At 39.8% G+C, this 25,068-nt stretch overlaps 2 protein-coding genes across 2 annotated transcripts in view; both read left to right on the top strand.

Annotated features, from left to right (window-relative positions):
- The first annotated feature begins 704 nt into the window (after positions 1-704).
- LOC124953766 (probable medium-chain specific acyl-CoA dehydrogenase, mitochondrial) lies at positions 705-3,601 on the top strand. The gene is made up of 10 exons (XM_047505638.1): positions 705-1,154; positions 1,360-1,456; positions 1,583-1,750; positions 1,852-1,952; positions 2,057-2,137; positions 2,216-2,346; positions 2,448-2,556; positions 2,627-2,767; positions 2,840-3,115; positions 3,193-3,601. The coding sequence occupies exons 1-10, from the start codon at positions 1,140-1,142 to the stop codon at positions 3,343-3,345; spliced, it is 1,272 nt and encodes a 423-aa protein (XP_047361594.1). The 5' UTR covers positions 705-1,139; the 3' UTR covers positions 3,346-3,601.
- Positions 3,602-3,676: 75 nt separating this feature from the next.
- The window catches only part of LOC124953756 (nuclear hormone receptor FTZ-F1-like), a 37,829-nt gene continuing 16,437 nt past the window's right edge, over positions 3,677-25,068 (top strand). The window contains 1 exon segment of the mRNA XM_047505609.1: positions 3,677-6,120. Within this exon segment, the coding sequence (XP_047361565.1) occupies positions 5,673-6,120 (448 nt within the window). The 5' untranslated portion in view covers positions 3,677-5,672.

Genomic DNA, 25,068 nt, shown 5'->3' with positions numbered 1-25,068 from the left:
TTCATCCTGATAAATAATTTTATTTATAAACATTATACACTTCCTATCCATATTTATGCAAAACTTGTGTATAGGTACATTATTATTATTATTATTATTGTTATTATTATTATTATTATTATTATTATTATTATTAAATGATTAATAATAAAATAATTTGTGAATAATTTCACGATATATTAAAATATGTATCCCTTGTACGATTGCACATTTTTTCCTTCTTTTGTTTTTCTTTTTTAATTACCCGCTCAAAAAATGGCGCTAAACCGTATTACAATTGAACGTTCAAAATTGTTAATATTATTAGAGAAATAAAAATATGTTAGTGATATTTTCACCAATTATATTCACTTAAATTATAAATTCTCCGAACATTATTTGCATTAACATTATATTCTTTATTTTTAATTCAACTGATATCGATGATTTATTTTTTTTAATAATAACTGACGAATAGGCACATATGTCTCTTGTATATTCTGGAGAGCTATATTTAAATCGTAATTAGAAATATAAATAATTTACATCTACAAACGTGTAATATCTAACTCAAGAAAATATCTCTATATTCCTAAGATAGATAAGAGATCTAGAAATATATTTTCTAAAGTTGTTCCTATGATCAGCTCCGAACAAATTTCGTCCATCTTTGATTCATTTTCTTGCTAGTATGCGTTTGTGTATATAGTGAATATTAAAGAAGCCAACACAAAGGCATTATTCAAATTACATACATATGCTGACGTGGAAGTAAAGTTATAAGAATCCAATCTCTCTTATTTTTTTTTTTGTTTACGTATTAAAAAATTTGTACATAGGAATTTTAGCTTGTATTCCTAATATTTCGATATTACTAGATATTACTATATTATTTTATTCATACGAAACTACTTACCATTCTCTTATTGACTAGTCTTTTGTTAATAGATATACATGATATGCGTGGTTTTTTATCGCAAATACATTTTACATTTTATATTTAGATGTTTAGACTGTTCGTCACTAGACAATCGTCTTTGTACTTTGACCTTTAAACGCGTTTTAGCTGACGTATTTACATATCTTTTAATGACATAATTTTCTATTATTACTTAAATACTCATTTAAAAATTAAGACAAGAAGAAATAGAAAAATCAAAATGTTTCTTAGAAAGGTAAGTTAAATTCTATTAATAACTTTCATTATCACTTACATGTTTTATACATTTCTTTTTAACATATGTTTTAGTCTTTTCAAAAAATAAAATGGACAATTTATCATTTGTATTAAGATAATTGACAAAAAAGAAACAAAAATAATATATAATTATAAATATTTTATTATAATTCTAATAAATATCATTAAAATTCGATTTTCAGATCTTCAACAATGGTACTTTATATTCAAGAATATATAGAAAATTTTCTATTAAAGCTAACCCTCAAATACCGGAAAACATTAATGGGTATAACTTTGGTAAGTATAACTATACAATTTGGAAAAAATATTACTTTTCCTTACAAAAGCATCATCGAGATGGAATATTTTCTAATGAAAATAGAATCTCATTCTTTAATAAATAATTTTGTTTGACATATATAGCACTAAATGACATGCAAAGAGAAACGCAAGAAATGTTGCGTAAATTTGTTAGAGAGGAGATCATTCCTGTTGCTCCTAAATATGATAAAACTGGAGAATTTCCATGGGATATTATTAAGAAGGTTTGGAACTTGGGATTTTTGACCAATTATATTCCACAACATTGCGGTATGTTTACATAAAATATTCATAAAATATTCCCATTGATATATATGATCTTTTTATGTCACTTAATGTATTGCAATTTCAATATATAATATCGTATTTAGGTGGTATGGAACAAAAGATTTTTGATGGATGCTTAGCAACGGAGGAATTTGCTTATGGTTGCTCAGGGATAGCAACTGCAATAGAAACTAGCAGTCTTGGAGTATATCATATATTTAGCGTTAAAAAAAAAAAATTACGAATTCTTTAATGTAAATAATGTGCATTTTTATGATTGGATTTTTGCTTTCTTTTTCCCACTTGTAGCAAACGCCAGTGATTGAAGCAGGAAATGAACAACAACAGAAAAAGTATCTTGGAAGACTCGTAGAAGAACCTATTGTAGCTGTAAGTAAAGAATATATATATTATTGTCTTATTATCCTTTTAATTATATTTAATTATAATTATTTATAATGTTTCTAGGCTTATTGCGTTACTGAGCCTGGTGCTGGATCCGATGTAGCAGGTTTAAAAACTAGAGCTGTGAAAAAAGGAAAGGAATGGATTCTTAATGGCACAAAAATGTGGATCACAAATGGTGGTGTTGCAAATTGGTAATGTCTTTGAATTGAAAAAAAAATTATACATATATATATATATATATACATACACGAAATAATATGCGATATTAATTACATGTATCGTTATGTTATAGGTATTTTGTATTGGCCAGAACAGATCCTGATCCAAAAGCTCCAGCCAGTAAAGCTTTTACAGGATTCATAGTTGAGCGTGATTTTGAAGGCGTAACTCCAGGCCGTAAAGTAAGTTATTGTAATACGTTACTTTCGTCGTTAAATTATATTTAATGAGAAAAAAATTTTCATTGTAAAGGAAATAAATATGGGACAACGAGCTTCCGATACTAGGATGATTACGTTCGAAGATGTTCGCATACCCGAGGAAAATGTATTGTTAGGAGAAGGAGCTGGTTTTAAAGTTGCCATGAAAACCTTCGATAAAACTCGACCACCGGTAAACTATACAAGAAATAAGGAAAATGCTTTATTAAAATTGAATTGACATATAATTTTGACAACAACACAGGTAGCATCTATGGCTGTTGGATTAGCACAGAGAGCTATGGATGAAGCTACCAAGTATGCGATGGAGCGAAAAACCTTCAACAAACCAATAGCGGAACATCAAGCTGTAGCATTTATGATCGCTGATATGATTATTGGAGTTGAAACGGCTCGTCTCGCTTGGATGAAAGCAGCTTGGGCACTAGACGTTTGTTATCCAAATGCTAGCATTTATTCCAGTATTGCCAAGTGTTATGCCGCTGACGTAGCTAACAAATGCGCTACCGATGCCGTCCAGGTAAGTCGAAAAATTGATTTTAATTAATGCATAATTTGAGTTAATTCGAAACAATAATACAATACGAATTTTTATAGATCTTTGGTGGTGCAGGATTTAACACAGAATATCCTGTGGAAAAATTAATGAGAGATGCGAAGATCTTCCAAATTTATGAAGGCACATCGCAGATTCAAAGATTAATCATATCTAGAAATCACTTTGGTGAAGCTGCGAAAAAGTCACAATAAAAAGATATATTTATATGTTGTCGATAAGATTCGAAAAACTATATATATATATATATTGTCTTTATATCTCTTTCTATAAGCTTTTATTATATAATGTTATATGTATACATACAACAGGTATGCGAGCACACATAGACTAACAAACATAGGGAGTAAAATGTTTGTAAACGTTATTATTTTATATATTTATGGAATGAATTATTTTTGTAAGAAAAAATATTTATATGAAAAATAAATAAATATTTTTGAAGGTCAATCATTCGGCTGGCGAGATGTTTGAGAAGTTTTAAATTTGGCGGGTAGAGGTTGTAGATGGCGCGACTAACGTGGCACGAAAGCGTTAGTCAAGTGCAATGTTCAATGAAAACGGATTACATCGCATTACGTCCGTCAAGCCATAGTTTTTACGCGGTTATATTTGGTGAAGTCGTGCGCGACGAGTTATGCAACGTTCGGTGTAAAAACGCTCGTCGATAGGGCACTTGGATATCGTGACACCTGACCTACTTAGACAAAGCGGCTGTTTCTGTTGGAGAGCCGTAACTCGAAGAGCTTGGATACGCAAAGGACACGTTCATCGGCTTACCGATTCGAAGATTGGAAATTCTTAAGCACCAGGAGACATCGTGGAAATCTTTCGCAAATTGCGTCTTTTCATATCACGTCCGAAGGCTCAGTGCCGTCGTTAGGGATCACCGGCGCCCGGATAAGTTTACACTCGGTCTAATTAATTTCTCTTTTTCCCCTTTGGCTCCCAACAGAGATACAGTCTATCTAAGGAATTAATAATTGTAGAAGGAAGGAAGTTTGTCGAATTAATTCTCGTATCGGTACTTAATTTTGGAATAATCAAAAAGAACGGATTATCCTCTCGCACAGAGTCGCACAACCTCGTCGGTTTACGGTTTCTCCGTCTCTTTGTACTCTATATGCCGATGGTTTTCCCTTTCGTTACGCACTACCGTAGCCATGCGTTACGGAACCGCGTGCAAGTTGGCTAATTTATTTCCAATGTTAATCTTTTGAGTAAAACCAAAAGAAATATTTTTTCACGGTATCACAAAACGAATCATCTCTGTTATCTGCGAACGACATTAAACACGACGTAGATCACGTAGGGTCGGTAATCGAATAAAAAGGGAAAGTATAAGTCGCTCGAGATCGTCTTCGAGTTGTTGGCAGAGGGGGAGAGAGAGAGAGAGAGAGAGAGAGAGAGAGAGAGAGAGTAAGAGAGAGAGAGAGAAGAGAAAAAGAAAAAAAGCGTAGTAAGAAGATAGAGAAAGAAGAAGGGAAAAAGGAAAGGAAAATCGGAGGAGCGCGATGATGTTGCTCGAAAATCTGTCGAGGTTAGCGACGGCTGCTGAAAGCGCCCCAAAGATAAATCCGTTGGAAGGGTACGGCCCTGGAGGTCGGTCGCGCTGTCAGAGGAGCGCGACGGTGCGCCGGACGCTCGCTTGACTAAGGGAGTGCCCGTCCCGATGCAAAGTGTAAGTGAAGTGGCCTACAGACCTACATTTCTCTAACGTTCCATTTTTTCAAGCCGACGAACAGGAGGTTAAGAATTCGCGCGGGTCACCATTTTACACGGACGCGTGCGATGTCGCCGTTGTGTGATACGTCGATCGGCTCTCGATAGTGAGAGAGACACGGTGTAGCAGTTTCTCTCGCCGTGGAACGTTCTGTCGGTGCTGCCCGGCGGCGCGGGGAGAGTTCAAAGAAAGAGCGAGTGAGAGAAAGAGGGAGAGGGAAAGAGAGCTAGTGAGAGAGCGAGCGCGCGCCAGCCAGCCAACCAGTCAGAGAAAGAGAGAGAGAGAGAGAGAGAGAGAGAAAGAGAGAGCACGGGACGGGCAATAGACGGAGACAGTGAGAGTCGTGCGCGCGCCCGCGGGCCGCAATAAGAGGGAGAGTGCGGCGGTGTGCGAGAGAGGAGCCACAGAGAGAAACGGATCGTACTGAACGGAGAGGGAATTAAATGCTTGTGTAGGTGCTCTCGAGAGAGCGGGAGCGCGCGCGCGCGCTCGAGCGAACGGCTGCGAGAGGGAGAGAGGAGAAAGAACGAACGAAAGAACGAACGAAAGAGCGTACGAGCGAGAGCGAGAGCGAGAGAGAGAAAGAGAAAGAGAGAAGAGCAAGTGCGTGCGTGCGTGCGTCGTACGTACGTACGTGCGTGCGTGCGTGCGTGCGTGCGTGCGTACACGGTGGAGAAGAGAAGGTGTCGTTGAAGGGGGAGGGAGTCTCGTTCGTTCGTTCGTTCGTTCGTTCGTTCGTTCGTCCGTCTGTCCGTCCGTTCGTCCGTCCGTCCGTCCGTCGTTCGCTCGTTCGTAGGAATGCACGACGGTCGAATGGCTACAGGCTCGGGGGAAGGTGGCAGGGGCGGAGGGGGGCCCGTGGCACCTCTAGACAACAACTCCACCGCAACGACTACCCTTACGGAATCAACGACATCCTCCTCGTCGGTCGCTCCCTCTTCCTCCTCCTCTACCTCATCTTCTAGCTCGTCCTCGTCGTCTTCGAATACCGCCGCGATATTGACGGAGAATCACGCGAATGCAACTAATCTACCATTGACCACGGGATCCCAGCAGCCGCAACAAGCTCTTCATCACCAGCAACATCAACAACAGCAACCACAACAACAACAACAACAACAACAACAACAACAGCAGCAGCAGCAGCAGCAACAACAGCAGCAGCAGCAGCAACAACAACAACAACAACAGCAATCACGTATCAGGCTCGATCTGCTCACCGATTTGCCCGCCAATGATGCTTCAGGTACGATCACGCAATGGCTCTTTCCTCTAAATGCTCTTTTTTTTCTTCTTCTTTACCTTTTTTTTTTTTTTCTCTATTTGCTTTTCTCTTTGCACTCTTATCCCTTTGCTACGCTCTTGGCAATCCTCCTTTCTTTCTTTTTTTTCTCTCTTTTTCTACCCTCTATTTACCTCTTCGGCTTTGTCATAGTTCCCTCTCCATTCTGCTATACCTCTCTCTTTTTCTTCCATGGATTCCCCCCCTCCGCACGTGCACCTTCCCGATCAAGAGGGAAAGAAGCGTGGCAATCATACAATGCACTCGATCGTTCTGTTTACGAATGAATTGAGTGACGTGATCTATTCCGTACCTTTGAAACGAGAACAGGTGCCGCCGCATGAATGGCGATCTCTGGTAATAGATCGCAACGTTTACAAAACCAGGGACAATCTTTCTTTTGATGATTTTCAGGGAAACAAGCAAGTATATTAGCGCTTATTTTATCCAGAAAATTTTCTTAATAATCATGAAAACTGATCATTGCAATCATATTCTTTTTGCAAAATCATTTTGTATTTGGCGCCATTAAAATATTCGGCGAGAATACTTTGCGCACGGCGACGTTTGGCGTCGCGTCGGTCGGTAGGACGCAACAGGCGTTTTCAATTAAATTTCAAAGCGGAATTGCTTTCAGAGCGTGACTCCACACAGGCTGTCCTCGATTTGGAAAGAGCTTTGAAAGCGCGTCTTCGCGAACGCGCCACGCGTCCGTCACCCTATGCGTTCTGAGAAAATATCGTCGAGGAAAGAGCTCGCACTCAGGTTTCTTTATTCAATTATTCGCGCCGTAAATGTTTGTCAACCTTCTCTTTTCATCCCTTATCTTTTTTTCTTTCTTTTTTTTCTCTCTCTCTTTCTCTTTCACTTTTAAAGAAATACGAAATAAGGAGTTATATTTTACTTGGCAGAACCAAGTATATATCTTGTTCGTTACTTTGAAATTTCAACAATCGATGAAAGCATTAGTTCCATTTTTACACCTGCTCCATGGGAAACCTAACGCAACGGGAAGGGTCGCCTAGTCCCCAAATACATTCAAAAAGAAACCCTATTTAAACAGAATCTTTTTCGTAAGTGTGCTGGCGCGTGCCAAAGTAGAAAATGTTAATATCCTTGCAGGATGTTTCCCTTGTAGCAACCTTGACAATACGGTAGAAGTCAACATCTACCTGCGGCGTTGACACGTATTTGTTACGCTATTTTTCGAAATTTACGCAATTCCGTTAGAATATCAGTACCTTTAAAGCTTTATAAATTATGTTCAATCGTAAAGCTTTTCAAAAAACTTAAGTACGAAATTCATTGTATTAAGATAAATGTCTACTCTAGACCTAACGGAAATATTATAAATTTGTTTACTTTCACTTTATTGAATGAGAATGAAAGTCACTGTCTATCATCTTATAGATACGTTGTATACATCTGGACACAATGCAATTATTTGCACGTTTGTAGAATTTAAAGAATTCGAATCGTATACCTTTACTGAGATATTATTATTTACTTATATTTATTATTATTTATTTATTTATGTATATTTCAATTTTGACATTATTTTGAAATATTTTACGATGTTGAAGTTTTGTACATTTTATTTATGAGCAAAATTGCTTGTGAACTCTAATGGACAATATTTGCACTATAATTCGTCCTTTTCCTTCCTACCTTCCTTTCGTTTTATGAAGGTCAAATATTGTCCTAACTCTCACCAGGAGATTTCTCCATAATGAATCTTGCCTGTTTGAAAAATTGACGACATGTTGAATGTTGAACAAATTTCTTTCTTCTACTTAGTACAATAAGAAGTGAATGATCTTCAATTTTGACATGTCCTAAAGATTATTATGAACTCGTAATTCAAATGTTAGGAATATTTTGTAAGGGATATTTTGGAAAAGAAAGAAAGAGAAAGAGGAGAGAAAGAGGGGAGGAGAGTGAGAGAGAAAGAGAGAGGAGAGAGAGAGAGGAGAGAGAGAGAGAGAGAGAGAGAGAGAGAGAGGATTGACGCACGCGTCCAATCGAACGAGCCTTCCTCCGGGGCTGTCGAGCATTATTACAAAGACATTTGCGTGGCTCTGTGTGTCTTTTATAAAGTACATACACTCCCACGCGACGTTAAGACGGGTCGTTTCTCGTCGACTGCGGTCGCTATTGAATAGCTTGACCCACTTTGATAAAGTCGCATTGGAATAACTCAATAACACCAAGCCCAGCCAACAACAATAATTATTATTCAATGTTCTCGGCACGCTGAACACTGGTGATATCGATGCGCGTGCCAATTTATCAGACCACGAGCCTAGAAACTACATTTTCTTTATCGTTTACAACTTGTGTTCAATTTTACATACAGTTATATTTTTGAATAACACATTGTTGCATACAAATACGGAATAGAGGACTCGCGTTGAATTTTTTAAATACGAACGATCGAAGATATCTTTGTAAAGGAAAATGAAAGGCGCTATCGATCAATTTCACGATTATATCATCGCGATCTCTTTTCTAATCTCCTAATGCTCATCCCCACTCTTTTAATGAGTGGAGTAATCGAAACGAGCTTTCCTGATCCTTTTCCGCGTTGCTACGATCTCGATCGAAGCCGGCAAATGTTTGCAATGTTCGCCGCAACAGGGCGCTGATAATCGATCTTACTTTCCTCCCAACTAATCGTTTCGCGCGCTTTTGCCGCTGTGTTATACTGTTACTGTTACTGTTACTGTTGTTACTGCTACATGTACGCTCTCCGACGACGTTTCTCGTGCCAGTTATGATGAATTCGATTGGGTAATACAGGCGTAGAGTGCCGAGGGACGAGAAGTGACGCCACGGGACACGGTCTGTGGTTTTTAATACGCGTCCTACTTTCCGCTATCTTTCCCGCAGAGAGCAGAGCGCGCGGCAGCAGCACAGACCAACGACGAAGACGGAGCTGCTAAAGAGTAAAGAGAAGAGAAGAGAAAAGAAGAGAAGAGAGGAGAAGAAGGCTGAGGGGCATAGCGCGTGGATCATACTCTTACCCTCCCTCCCTCCCCCCCCTCTCTCTCTCTTTCTGCCCGTGCGCACGAACGCACGCACACTTGCTCTTTTTCTCGCAATAACGACTAACTACTACGACGACGACAAACGACGACGTAATGCGTTGGAGGAGTGTGACGCGATTGGCGCGTGTCGCCATCGGTGCTGGCGCAGGATGCCTATGAGTTTATATATGTATGTTGTATGGCTTTGAGAGTAATAGAGAGAGAGAGAGAGAGAGAGAGAGAAAGAGAGAGAAAGAGCGCGTGTGCGCGCGCATGCGTACACACGTCAAGAACGACGCGAGATAACGACGACGTGGCGAGTCGCCGCCGCCGCCACCGCCGCCGCCGCCGCGGTTAGAAGGACTGAAATTGAAAGTGCTCGTCCCACTGGCCCACTGACCTGATTACCCACTGACAATGGCACGAATCTCAGCGGCGCGCAAGCCTCCTCTCCCCTTCCCTTCCTCTCCCTCTACTTTACTCTCGCGACGCAGGCGTCGTCCACGCGTCGTCGTCGTCTACTTGCATCTATGCTCTCTCGCTTCCCACCTATATGCGTCTCTATATCGAAGAAGGAACAAAGAGACAAGAAAGGGCTTCAAATGAAGAAAGAGAGAAACTTTTCACTTTCCTTTACAAACGTAATACTTTCTCCAAACCGTTTGCTTCTCTTTCGGCAAAAATTCCATGACGAAATAATTTCGAAAGATACTTTGGTCAAATATTCGGTCGGTCAGCTTCCTTTTCTCGACGAGCAGCAAAAAGAGACATCAAAGATTAATGGTATATCCCCGATTCGCGATGCGTTCGAAGGATTATCAAGGGGATATAAGGATTTATTATTGCCACGTAGCCGAGGATATTTCCGTCTAATCTATAATACATTTTGTTCTTCGATATGCCGTCGTCGATAGAACAATGGTCGACGAAAATATTGGTATACGTGCTACGGCCCTCAGGGTCTTCTCGTTTCTGGCTAATTCGTGATTTCGTGGCTCGACCGGCCGGACGACTTCACTCTCGCTTTCGTCGCCATGCGCTAAAAAGCGCTTTCGGCTGGCTTTCGCAACATTTTTCCCAAGCCGATTGGTTTTGTCCAAGCGCGCTCTCACGTACACCTTTGCCTGTCGCGTTGCCGTTGCCGTTGTCGGTGTGGTCGTTGGTGCGCTCCCTCTCCTCGAGAGTTCGTGTTCCTTCGCTCGGCTGGCTCGCTTCTCTTTTCCCCGAGCTGGCGAACAAACCGAGGGGAGCGACTCTCGCGCCCGCCTACTTTCGCTAGTTTGCGTAAGAAACGTATACGTATTCGGTTAGCTAACGATCCTCCTGCCCCCAAACCGTTCATCGTTTATAACTTCATATCTATGGACCAACTAATTTCGGTCATCTTTTCGGATCGGTCTATTCTTCTCCTCCTCCTCCTCCTCCTCTTACCCCCCAGCCCCCCTCTCGCCGTTTTCTATTTTTTCACCTATCAACGATAATCAATGTGATTCGAGAAATCCTCCATTAGCCTTACAAATTCTCTACTTACTTTTTAATTATCTATTCAATTTTTTACGTAACACGCCACGATGGGCGAAAGGTTAAGTCACATAGTTATTCGTTATTAGAAGCTCGCCCTCCTATTATTCGCACATTAAGTAACGCGAGTCAACGTTAGGTTACGCCATTACGTGCGTCTAGAGTATCTCGAGAGTTTAAAACGCGTTAGAATTTCAAATATAAACGGTTATATATTCTGGGTAAAGCGCGTAAATGATAGAATCTCTGTCCACGACGTACTCGTGACGTAATCATGGGCACATCCTTTGCCCGTACATAAACTCGGGATATATTCTAAATGGCGAAATCGTCGAAACTTTCTCACGGGTGGGCGGGGGCGAGGTTCGGGAGGAAGGGGATGTCCTGATCCTCCTCTTTTTCGACGAGTAATATTCGGTTCTAACTTTTGCGTGCACGTCGAAAGTGAAATCGAGCATCTCGATGCGCGCGCAAACGCGCGGTTAATTCGATCTCGAATTTCTCTCGTTTGGCCGTCTTTCTTCGTCGTTTTGAAGACTTTCAAAGGTAGAAAAGAAGGGAAAAAAAAGAAAGAAAGAAAAATATAAAATATCCAAGGGATTGATTTAATTTGATTTTACCTTTCGGACATCTTTTCCGTATCCTCGACCGACTCTTCCCGCTTCGAAAATCGAAGGACGATCTCGATAGGAGATGACCTCGCGACAAGACATTTTCCGTACGCGTTACGTTGCGTCGCGTTGCGTTGTGCGTACGTGCACGCTTAAAATACACCACGCACTATCACCCCATCCATTCCATTTCGATGGAGGTCACCCGGTAGCTTAAGTGGGTCTCGACCACTTGGTTAGTGTGTCATGGCATACACGTTACTGAATAAACTTAATTTCAATAGCAACGTTAATAAGTCTCAAACGTAGTTCGAGCTGACTTAAAAAAAAAAAAAAAAAAAAAAAGAAAAAAGAAAAAAAAAGAAAGAAAAAGAAGAAGAAGAAGAAGATTAAAAAAAGTAAATAAATATGTACATCGAGAGACGCTCTTCTCTCCTTTTTTTCTACCTACTCTGTTCTTTTTTTTTCTCTCTTTTTCTTTCACGTTTCTACGCGCGACCTGCATTCGCCGTTTTGCGACGACATTCGTGCTTTGCCTTCTTTTTTTTCTATCTCTCTCTCTCTCTCTCTCTCTCTCTCTCTCTCTCTCTCTCTCTCTCTCTCTCTCTCTCCTTCATTTCATCACCTTGCAACGCGTACGCGTTATCGATCTGAGGGACGGAAAATTCTAGCGTCTACCTTCGCGTCTCTATTCCTCTTAGTTTGTACTCTTCTATCTGCATCTTCTTCTATTTTACTCGAAGAAAATGCAATCTAATTTCACGCGACCTGGAACATGCTAACTCACAAAGTGTATTAAAACGTATTCTTTTTATACCTATCCTTTGATACTTCTCTTTTCCGTGATTTACATATGTATATACAAAAGTAATCATCGATTGAATGTTAACGCAACGAAGACAATAGAATTCATGAGTTCTCTCGTTGGTGAAACTGTCGAACGGAATAACCAAGCGAGGATGAAAGTCGTCGTTTGCAGTTAAGAAACGCTTTCATTGAAAGGGAAATAGAAAGAGTGAATACGGGATCGGTCAGGGGGAGACGGATTACCACTGGATAAGAATGTGTGTCTAGTTTAGTGGGCAAGTAGGTCGCAAGGGAAACCAACCTGAGTTACGCAACGCAGTTCCAGTGTTATACAACTATTGACTCACCGGATTAACAAGTAGGCTGGGTGAAAACGAAAGCCGAGTGTCCGGGCTGCCTTCTTTCTCGCTCTCTCCTTATTTCCCCTTCCCCCTATATCTCTTACTCTGCCTCTTTTTCTCTCATTCACTCTCACCTGTCGTCAGGGTTCTGCCATATAGTTCTTTCACTGTGAACGAGCTTTAAGCGACAAAAATCGCATATGTAAACATAAAGCATCTATGGTATCGATAGATCGTCATCATAATCGATAGCAAAAATCGGTTAATCTTTTTTGAAGTACGTCCTATTTACCCCTTTTCTCTTATTTTTGTCTTCTTTTTTTTTATTAATAGAGAAATTAAAAGAAAAGATAGATAGATAGATAGATAGATAGAGAGGAGGGGAGGGAGGGAGGGAGGGAAGTGACGGATTATCAGAAAAGTCAGACTCTTTTATTGTACGCTCAAGAGTAGTATCGGTTAGCGCGTAAAAAAGAAGTAGGCCACTCGACAACGACGAGGCGAGCTTCTTTGGCAAAGAGCGCGAGTGAAGCGAAACGTGCAAATGGCGACGCACAAATCACTGAGAGAGTTACTCGATAGCTTGGAAATTTTCAGCGGCAGAAAGAGAGAGAGAGAGAGAGAGAGAGAGAGAGAGAGAGAGAGAGAGAGAGTCTGACCCAGATAAAATGAAATTACGAAATCGCATGTACTACGAAGCATTGAAGCATATCGAGAGATTCGCGGAGCAACCCTTACGTTAGAAAACAGAAAAGAAAATAATACGAAAAAAGAATATCGGCGATATCTTTTTCGACGTTCACAGAAATTCTTCGTTCGTTCTAACACGATCGAAGATGTCTGACCCCCTTTCAAATGGTACCCGACGGAAAAAGAACAGCGCGGTTAAAAGGATGAAAAAGAACAAAAAAAAAAAAAAAAAAATAAAAAGAAAGAAAAGTGTGAAAAATGAGGTTAAGAATGAAGAGGAAAAAGAAAATAAGCTACCGCAACAGTTTTACTCCGGCGTATACACCCCAGCGATAAGTGGTGCCGCAGGGAGTAGTGTGTGGACAGCGAATCAATAGCGGTGACATAGTTACCGAGTAAACCTGGCCCAGTTTCAATAGCGACCTCATTCTTCTTCTGTTCCTTCCTTCATCCGATTTTCCTACGAATTTTCCTTGCCCCGGTCACCTGTATCTAACAACTATCAGAGAGTCAACAATTTTTATATCCTATAAGAAAAAAGATTATAGCAAGCAACTGGAAGGAAAGCAGTATCGATTATATCGTTTTTATTTATTTTTATAATTATTATTATTATTTTTTTTTTCCAACGATATACACGGTATTTATGTAAGAGCCAAAAATTAACGTGGGATAGTAAGGGAAGGGAAAGAGAGTTCGATATCGACGCAAATAGTTCTGTCGCAGTAGCAGTCGACCTTGGGGTCACTTATCAACCAACATGAAATGCAGCTGACGGCGCAGCGAACACCACACTAACCGCTACTACTACCCTACCTGTTCTGAATAATTTCGCGAATAATGATCTATGCAAAGCTATATTAGAGCGAGCGAACGAGCGAGCGAAAGAGAGAGAGAGAGAGAGAGAGAGAGAGAGAGAGAGAGAGAGAGAGAGAGAGAGAGAGAGAGAGAGAGAGAGAATGTAATGGGTATAGTTCATACGAGTAATATCGAATTTATATAATGCGTGTAGAAAGAGTTGAAGCGGTCATCGTAAAAAGCATATAGATTACGATGAATGTACGCCGATGAAGTGTAGTCATCATCGTCGTGCGGCGGTGCATCATTGTGAGATCAAACGAAGAGCGTTCGAAGCGTAACCTCATACAGAGTGACGAGACGTGACGAGGCTTTTCACTCATGAAGCGACCGCCAGAGTGCTATGCTGAGGCTCTTCCAACGAGTACCAGCAGTACCACGCTTGCTTCTCTGGTAGGAACAGAGAAGTGTGTCAAGGGCAGAGAGCTAGCAGGGCACCGGTCCGTGACGAACCGAAACGAAACGAAACGAAAGAGAGCCGAGTTTTACCTGCTCGATCGTGCCTTCTCATCTCTCTCTCTCTCTTTCCCCCCTCATCTTTCGATTGCATTGCATATCTCCTTGCGCTACAAATACACTCGCGCATCGTGCGCGAGTATGTCAACGATCAAGGACAACATACCCCAGACCCACCACCATCACCATCACCATCATTATCATTACCACCACTACCAACACCCTTCTCAACGTGTTTATTGGCGAAGAAATCTCCTCTGTACTTTCTTTTACGCACCACCCACGAATCTCAGTTTCTCTCTCACTCTCCATCTCTTCCTTTCTCTCCCTCCCCTCCCTCTCTCTTTCTTTCTTTGTCTTTATATACGTCGACATTAAAATCAGATTGAACCGCGCAACCTCCAACCCCAGCCAGGAATTTGGATCAAGGAGGGCTCTGCGCGTCGAGCGTGACGCCTTTATGGGTCTTACACACGAAACGCGTCTTGCGGCTCGCACGCGGTTTACTCTTGGAACGTCTGTCTATATCTATATATATACTTATATACATACGTCCTGACTTCGATTTACGTATTACATATGTACATGTGTATATATATATATATATATATATATATATATATATAGTATACATATGTATATATATATACACCTTTTCGTATGCAAGCAAGAACGAGCCTTCACGCAGTAGCGTAACGCTTTAGCGTGCAGAAACTGTATCGATTATGGGTCAGTTGAGATAGGTGAGCTAGCCGGAGATTAGCTTATAATAGACTTTTCTTCGTATAAGCGCGAGGCCGTATATGAAGTAGCAGAGAGCGAGAGAGAGAGAGAGAGAGAGAGAGAGAGAGAGAGAGAGAGAGACGAACGAAGTGGGTTCCCCACTCTGTAACTGTATATGCATCTCTGGTAATATCTCTCTACTGCTTCACATTATTTTTATCGAAATAATGTGTACAAAATCCATTGGCATATATCATAAAGGGAAATAGATCATTCATTAGTTTCATAGACACAAAAAGATCTTGGTGTGTAAAATACTTAAATTCGAAATAATATGATATATGATAATAGATATGAGAATGAAAAAGAGGAAGATAGGAATTGGGACGACAGTGATATGTGCGACACGAGCCACGATACACCACTGCGCTAGAGGCAATTCTACGTTCTTGCGTTCTCTCTTTTTCATTCTTCGCAACGAGCAACGAGTAAGAGATAGAAAGAAAGGAATACAAAGGTGCCTTGATAGCTAGCTAGCTAGCTGGCTAGCTAACTAGTTGGCTGACCGGCTGGCTAGCTGGCGGGCTGACTGGTTGGCTAGTCGACTGTTTGCCTGGCTGAGTTCATCGAAGCGAGACACCTTGTCTCGAGTAAAGATGTATGTACTCGCGTGCACGTTCCGTGTTCGGCGCAATTCTTCGGGAAATCGTGCTACTAAAGAGACACCTTGCCTTATGGGGATTCTTCCGGTACACCAGCAACACCTTGTTCTTTCAGTTGTCGTACAGAGTAGAAAGAAGAACATGTACCAGTTTTCTTTTCAACGCTATCAATGTTCATTCTTTCCTTTATTTATCTCTCCTCGTTACGTCATAATGATGATGATGATGATGATTACATGACATACTGAAAGCACTGTTAAGAACGATGACAGTAATAATAACAATAATAATGTCTTCCCCCTTTGTCGTTCTTTGTCAAAAATGTCCGAGTATGTACGCCATGTGAATTAAGCGCATGACGGAATCAGGACAACGTGAACAGGCACGCCGAGCAAAGGTTTTGCACCCATGCGCTTTTTTTCCCCCCTCCCTTTAGTGAGACACAGAGAACCAGAGTTAGTGTTGTTGTTAGTGGTGGTGGTGGTGGTGGTGGTGCTGCTGCTGCTGCTGCTGCTGGTGCTCGGCTGCAACGGAGCGGAACTCGCTATCTCGAGAAACTCTCGAAACTCGCGCGTTTATTATCGTACGTGTTCCTTGTGTATATACATATATACATATATAAATAAATACATACATACATATATATATACATATATACATATACACACATATATATAATATATATATATATATATATATAATACAGATATGTACATATGTGTAGGTAAAAGAAAACACGACACCAGACGATCGCGGTGGCATCGATCATCAAATTTAAATTAACTTATCGAAGACTGTGCCAATTTGGCAACAATTAATACTTTCTTTTAGGATGTTAGTATTTCTCTGTCTCTCTCTCTCTCTCTCTTTTTTTTTTTTTTTTTTTTTTTTTTTTTTTTTTTTTTTTTTTTTTTTTCTCAACTTTATGATCATAATCTTAGAACTCGCTGTAAGATGTTTGATGTTTGAAAATATAAACCGAGTTAAATTCTATTACATACATAGGAATATTCACCAGATCAAATACTTCTTAGTATTTCGTATAAGTTCGGCATTTAAGGCTACCTGTTATTTCGCATCGTGTCAGCCTATTTATATCGGCCTAGATTCCACTTTTACACTGCGAGCCACAGGTACGCGCCCCGAGGAACGCCGCGATTCTCACGATAGGAAGGCGATAAATTTATGGACGCGATTAAACTTTGCGAAATACCAAGTTCCCTCCTTTATCGTTTCGAGTGTATTCTTCGTTATATTCGACTTTAGAGTCATCCTCATCGTCATTATCGTAATCGTCATCGGAGTGCCAATGTCTCGTGTCGTTCACGAGATTCCTCGTGAGCAAATTTAAAATATATGTATGTATGTACGTATATTTGATTTAAAATAATCGTTCTATTTTTTCGAACGATTTCTTTTAACAACTATGGCTGTCCTTTAAAGAATAAAAGCAAAAGTTCAAATATCAATCATGCTTCTCGATGCACGTCAACAAATTTAATATTTTTCCACGTCCTCGTCCATCCTTCGTGCATGGCCTAGTTGGCTTCGCGTAAAAAGGGCTCGGCTCTAAATCGGGATCAGGTTTACACTGCCCATCTTTCGGTCTAAGTTTATCGACCATCCGATAATATAACGGTTTATCGTGTCCAAAAAAAAAAAAAAAGGAAAAAGTAAAGGAAAGAAAGGGGTTCTTCCTCTTTTTTTTTTTTCTTCTTTTTTTCTTCTTTTTTTTTCTCTCATTATGATCGACCCGAATAAGAAAAATAATGGAACACATTTTCGGGATATACAGAAGTAAGCTCGTTCTTTTTCTTTTTTTGTCTCTTTTTCTTTTTTTTTTTTTCTCTTTTTTTTTTTTTTTCCTTTTTTTTTTTCTTTTTTCTTTTTTTTTTCTTTTTTTTTTTTTTTTTTTTTTTTTGTATTCCCCTCAACACGTTCCTCGTTTTTCACTTGTACGCTGCTCTGGAAGCTCAGGACGGCACGAAGAGTGCAGCATGCAGCCAGGCATGCGGCGGGGGCTTTCGTGCGTGGAATAGGCTCAAGGCTACATCGGTGTATCGCCGACTAACTAACTACTCACGGCTTGCTGCTTGCTTGCTGTGCTTATCCGTCGATCCGTAGCCTGCTACCTGCTTACCTGTCCGAACGCAACTCGATCGTATTCACCACCATCCGAGCCGATTTACTCTTCTTCATTGTTTTCAAGCTTTTCGTCGTCATGGGGAAAATTAAATTTTACGAGTTTACGATTTTATCCGATAGATCGTCGTTACCTTTCCTTCCTTTCTTTTTACAATTTTCTTTGGCTAAATTACTCTTGAAATGGCTTATAAAAATATGTTATTGTCGTTTCGAGTAAGCGTCGATCCGTAGGAGAGAAGAAGAAGGAAAAAAAAAATAGCAAGCGAGTTCCCTACGTAAGCGGAATTCCGGTCTAGTACACATACGAAGCGATGCCTTCGGCTTTTCCCCTTGTTCTCTTGCGCAAAACTCGTCGAGTTTCGTAAAAGGGACTTTAAAACTCGCGCGTTCTCGAGGGGGAGAAAAAAAAGAAAAGAAAAGAAAAATATTCAAAGGAAAGAAAGTGTGATACGAAAGATTTCGAAGAAGCGAACAAATAGAAGAACATTATATATACATATATATATATATATATATATATATATATATATGTATGTGTGTATGTATGTATGTATGTATATGTATTTTTAGAGGAAGGGTTGAAATATGATTTTAAAAAATGGCAACGATATAAGGAGGGCGCCACCAGTGACGCCGGACAACACGATGGTCGCCGCGACGCCGGCGATCGTATGAGGGCGATGAGAAGGGGCGACCAGGGGTTGGGGTGGGGACCGGGGATCCGTGCTAAAGCGAATGGAGTCGACCATGAAGGGAGGGGGAGTGCGCGAAGTGCGGTCAAGTGTACTGGGTAACTGGGTCAACGAGAAAACTGAGAGACTTTACTCCAGCGCGAGTGAGCGCACACAACGTGTACCTTCCTCCTCTTCGTGCTTACCGATATCCCTTTTAATCCTACTCGAAAGCTTTCTACACGTTCATCGATGACTTGTCTATTCGAATCGTTCAAAGAAATGAACAAATTTAATTGAAACAATACCTTAATAAGAATCTTCGAATAATATAATAATTCTATAATGAATAAATATTAATTAATAAATGGTTTATGTATGATGAATGCTTTAATTGGTATTTTAAATGAATCAATCTATCATTAGTAATGAGATCTCGTAATAATCGTTCAAGTCGATCATGTCTTTGCACGTATATTGTCTTTGCACGTATCTCGCAGATATGAAAAAAGAAGGGAAAGAAAAAAAAAAAAAAAAGAAAAGAAAAGAAAAAGAAAAAAAAATGAAAACGGTCGCATATCGTCTGCGAAAAATGAAAGAGAGTTCGAACTCATAACCTCCTAACGTACATCGTAGAGTCAGTCAGTGAGAGAGAAATCGGGTCACTTATATCAAACTGACCTACATATCGTTATCATCGGCGTTATCACCTTTGATAAAGCGTTTATTAATCATACGATTAAACCGACGAAAGTTGTTTCAGGGACGTCATCATTGCCCCCTCTTTTTTATTCTTTGTCCCTGCACTTTATGGTCCCTTTTGCTATATGGTCTTGAATATTATCGTCCTCGTTGTCCTCGTCGTCCTCGTCGTCCTCGTCGTCCTCGTCGTCGTCGTCGTTCTTGCTCCCTTTTTAGATGTCGCATATACCTTTCCTGCATCAACGATAAACGACAAGCCGCTTTGTTGTTATGGTAACAATAATAATCGAAGCTGCTTATATTGCCTCCTTCTTCTCTTCCTCCTCGGATGAGCTATAAACGAAGCAGCAGCAGCAGCAACGACGACGACAACTGACCTCATCTTGACCAGCGTCCTTCCACAGCAACAGCAGCAGCAGCAGCACTTTGAACTCTTCAACTTGACCTGAATCCACTCCCTAGGCTAGTACTGATCGCGGTACTGCTGCTGCTGTTACTAATATCACCTCCTCTTCTTCCTCCTCCTCGTCATATCTCTATTAGATATCATCACCGAAAATTGCAAAGAAGTTGACTACTATTGCGATTGTCTTCAAGCAACGACCCAGAAAGTGTTACATATTGGATCATAAATCTTATTATACGAGTGGGATGGATAGCCGTGTGGCATGGTCTAGCGTAATTTCATTATTTCATCAAACGGCCAAGTTCGTGTGTATAGCGTATTCTCATCCTACGGTACTACATGTAGTACATACATATGTATATATATATATATATATATATATATATATATATATATATATATATATATATTAGGTCATTACATATGAAATGTCTGATTTTATAACAGAAATATAGTATGAAAAATCGGATGTTTCATATTTAATAACCATATATATATATATATATATACATTGACGAAGAAAAGAGCGAGTTGAACGAGTACGAGAAAACGAAAGTAGGAAAGAAGTAAATAGAGAAAGGGCCAGTGAATATTCCAAGATAAAAGGAGAAGGAAAGCTATGAGGGACTCTTACACGAGTCACGCTTACAGCAACGACGCGAGACCAGCACGTTCGTATCTCCATCTCGTAATCGCTTAACGTAACGGGCGTAACTAGTACCATTGCTAATGAAAGCTGCCGGTGGAAAGTAAAAGCGGATGAGCCACTTTCCGCGCGTGACGTGTCAGGCCCCACAACCGGCTTCTCAAAGTGAAAGAGAAAGATATATACTACACGTGCCTTCTGTGTTTCTTTGCGAAAAAACAACAAAGAGAAAGACTTTCACTGTCGAATCGCTTGAACCAAATAGTAACAACGGTAATAGTGGTATATATATATATATATATATATATACATATATATATATATATGTATATATATATATATATACCTACGCGATTAAGATTCTCTAAGAAAACTCAAGAATAAATCCATCGTATGTGACGGAGCACAGTCTTTCTCTCTGTCTCTCTCTCTCTCTCTCTCTCTCTCTCTCTCTCTCTCTCTCTCTCTCTCTCTCTCTCTCTCTCTCTCTCTTTTGTTTTCTCTCTCTATCTATCTATTTATCTATCTTTTTCTTTTTCTCTTTTTTAAAACGAGTAATACGGTCTCTCGTTTCGTCCAACTCCACCGGAATTATTTCTCTCGGAAATTACCGCTCATTACAAGTACTGACAATCATTATCATTGGCCTTACCTTTCGAAGACTCACGTAGCTGATTCTCTTTTCAACCTTGGGTTTCATCCCGTCGAACATGATACCAACGAGCTTACTTTTCTTTCGACCTTGTGTCTTAAGGACTATTCCGTTTTGAAAGCAACGATAAAGATACAGAAAATTAATGAAACCGATCAGACGAGATAATAAATTTCTTCTTTCTTATACGTATAATAATATTATACTTTATCATCATAGGTTATATTTATTTATTTTCAAATAAATGGATATTTTATCTACCTCGACCCAGATGCATTTTTTATTTTTATTTTTATTTTTATTTTTATTTATTTATTTATTTATTTTTTTTTTTTTTTTTTTTTTTTTTTTTTTTTTTTTTTTTTTTTTTTTTTTTTTTTTCCCCAAAGTAGAAAGACTTTTTTCAGGAGAAGCCCAACTGCCCCTCCTATATTTTATCCTCCCTTCCTTCGTCGTTATTATCTCCAAATATACTTAATTTGTCCAATTTTTATTAACCATAAAAGAGAAATTTACAGAATCCATTGTGTTCGATCTATAAAACTAAAGGAACTTATTCTGAAATAGAACTACCGAGGCAAATTGGAACCCATTTAGAGACGTACCTTTGTGTTTTCAAAATATTTACACTGATCTTTATTTATGAGAACCATCCATAACAAGTTTAACATCTTCTTTATTCCAACACGTTCCATTCAATTTTCAATAGAAAATTTATCTTTCCCTTATTCCATCATCTAAATTATCATTCAAAAACGTAAGATCTTTACGAAAATGTAAGTAAAATTCTAACAATTTTCTCACTTTCTAAACACATTTCTTACTTTATCTTTATACCATTTCTTCTCCCTATTTTTTTTTTCCTTTTTTTTTCCTTTTTTTCCCTTTTTTTTCCTTTTTTTTTCCTTTTTTTTCCCCTTTTTTTCCTTTTTTTTTCTTCCTTTCAAATATCTCCGAACGATCGGCTCGACTATGGGGAACCTATATAGTATAGATGCATAGTATAGATGCATTATCGCTTACTCGACTGCATCATCGTCCAACACAACATTATAATACTCTTTTCTATACTTTAATACAGCATCCACATCTCGAGACTAATCTCTCTTTCTCTCTGTCTTTCTCTCTCTTCTTTCTTACAATCGTATATAGGGATATCATCATCATCGCCGTCGTCGTCGTCGTCGTTGTAGGTAACATATACACGCATAATAAGATACATGCATAACACACGACGTATGGCGACGAGTGGAATATGTAACGTAGAGATACACACACATCGATGAAACTCGCGATGTGGGTATCTGTGTCAAGGACGCGCGAACTGACCTGTAAAACGGCACTTTACGTTTTCTGGATGGTACCGTCCTACATGTTTCTCTCTTCTCTGATTCTCTCTCTCTCTCTCTCTCTCTCTCTCTCTCTCTCTCTCTCTCTCTCTCTCTCTCTCTTTCTGATGCCTCTCCTCTTCTCATCGCTCCTCTCTTTTCCTACAGTTTTATTTAAAAGTCAGTTATATTTTTACCTGTGACGTATGCCACGTTTCGAAAACTCAATAGGCGCCTGAGTACGTCGTTTTATAATCGAGACACATACATATATTTTCTACATTAACATTCGTTTTTTCTTCTCCTATTTTTCTCTATGTAAAAAGCGATTCTTACTTTAAATTTGTAACGAATTCGCGAAAGACCTGATCGTAATTCTGAGGATCAATCGCTTGCCAAGGAAAATAGCTTATCTTGGTAAAATCGTCCAAGTCCTACTGAACGAAAATTGCAGGACAAATAGCATGCTTGATATCGATCATCGTTTTAGAAGAGTAAATGTCGAAAATTCAAATGCGATCGTTGAAATGGATAAAGGACATGGATGAAATCATTCGTCTATGTAAGATAAAGTAAGGAATATAATTTGAAAGACTTTATGTATACAAATATAACAAATACGTTGAAACGAATATATATATATATATATATATATATATATCACAACAGAGTACGTGTAAAATCGTACAATGAGTTAGATTTTACTTTTAGTTTCGAAAATGGGATTACGGAGTGGGGTAGGCCTTGGCACACTTCACACAGCGAGACGCGCTGTTGGAAGAGAGAAAGAGGGGGTGGGGGTGAGCAACGAAGACTACGGGGTGGGAGGAGAGTAAGGGGGTATGGAGCGAACACGCTTTTGTGTTGAATATTACAAGTTATAGATATCGCACCTGTACCAGTTGCGTTTAAAAAGAAAAAGAAAAAATCCTCGATGATAGCACCGCTTTAACAGAATTTTTGCGAATTTCTTTCTAAGTAATGGGAGAAATAATGGGATGAAGGAAATCGTTCTTATGCTTATGTCCCGGGTAATAGATGAGAAACGATATACATGTATTTTCAGTTGGAAGGATTACGATAGATAATACTAATCGACCTAGAAATAGAGTAATTCTGATAATGTTCGCATAATTTCTGTCCATACGGGCAAGAACTGTTCGTGGTTTTACGAACTCATTTTACTGTCGTATAACATCGGACATATATATATCGTTATCGCGAGTTTATGCTAGCGTATCATCGTTGTCGTTGTATCGGCCAGTAGCGCGGAATACCGGCGTATATCGCGTATGTGATGTTAAAAAATAACTGGCCAAAGTATGCCGAACAACTAAGGACTTTGTGTGTTGATTTTTTTCCAATCGATATTTGTCATCCTTCTTAGAGAGACCATCGAAGTGAGAATTTTTTCAAATAATCGTCGTCGCATACGTGAGATAGATAGATAGATAGATAGATAGATAGATGGATAGAGAGATAGAGAGAGAAAGGGGGCGGGAGGGAGAGAGAGATAGAGATAAGAAGATAGATTCTTCGCGTATTCTCGATCGATTCGAGTCGTTCTTTTCTGAAACAGCGATACAACACGACAACGACGACGAAGAGCCTTCGATGCTTTGCGTTTCTGGGTCATGGCTTTCACTTTCTTTCGTTCCTTCTTCCGTCGTCCCTTTCGTACGTTCCGATCGTATTCCTTTCGTTTTCGTCTCGAGACCCCTCCCCCACTTTGGCTCGCTCACAATCAGTAGGCAGCGCCGCCGCCAGTCCGCCATTTTTTTTCGCCGATGCTTTTTACCTGCGGTAAATATCATCGTATAGCCACGGTCAAAATAAAATCCAGTCCAGGTATTTCGTATTCGTGTTTGCCCGAACAAAGAACTTTATCTACAGGTATAATCTCATCGCGGTTTCTCGTCTCTCTTTCCTTTCAATCGATCCTTCGATTGATCGATCGATCGATCGATCGATCCATCTATTAGAGATCGTCCCTATGTAAAAAGTTCCAAAAAAGAAAACAAAGAAAAAGAGAAAAAGTCTCTATATCTATCTTTATCTTCGATAAACTCGAGGCTCCTCTTTGCGTTTGAAAATGATTCTAGCAAGCATTCGGACACGCAAAGACGATGACGACACGCACTTGCGCGTGCATTCATGGTTGACAAGTATGTGTGCATTACGTGCAGCATTATGCGACATGTGAGGAACGACGATCTAGGGATATATATATATATATATATATATATATATATATATAGAGAGAGAGAGAGAGAGAGAGAGAGAAAGGAGTAGAAAAATTGCTAGAATCGTAAGAAATGTCTTTGAAGGGGTGAATAAAAGAAAAAGAAGGGTGAAGAAAGAGGGCCCATGGCAGCACTAATTGTAAGGAGTGAGAAACGCGTATCCAGAAAAAGAGAGAGAGAGAAATAGCGACGCAACGACTTTGGTGTGCGACGGATGCGATGGTGGGCGGCGGTGACGGCGTGCGTGTGCCTCCGGCATGTACGTGAGCGAGAGCGCCGCAGAGAGGGAATATAGTGCGGTGAGGGTCTGAGGGGAGGGAATAGAGGTGGTTGGAGGAATGAGGAGGAGGAGGAGGAGGAGGAGGAGGAGGAGGAGGAGGAGGAGGAGGAGGAGGAGAGAAGAAACGAGAGGGAGCGAGTCGCG

This window comes from Vespa velutina, chromosome 13 (assembly GCF_912470025.1).
Source record: "Vespa velutina chromosome 13, iVesVel2.1, whole genome shotgun sequence".
In the NCBI taxonomy this organism is placed as follows: Eukaryota; Metazoa; Arthropoda; class Insecta; order Hymenoptera; family Vespidae; genus Vespa; species Vespa velutina.
This window is presented reverse-complemented; position numbering and strand designations above follow the sequence as displayed.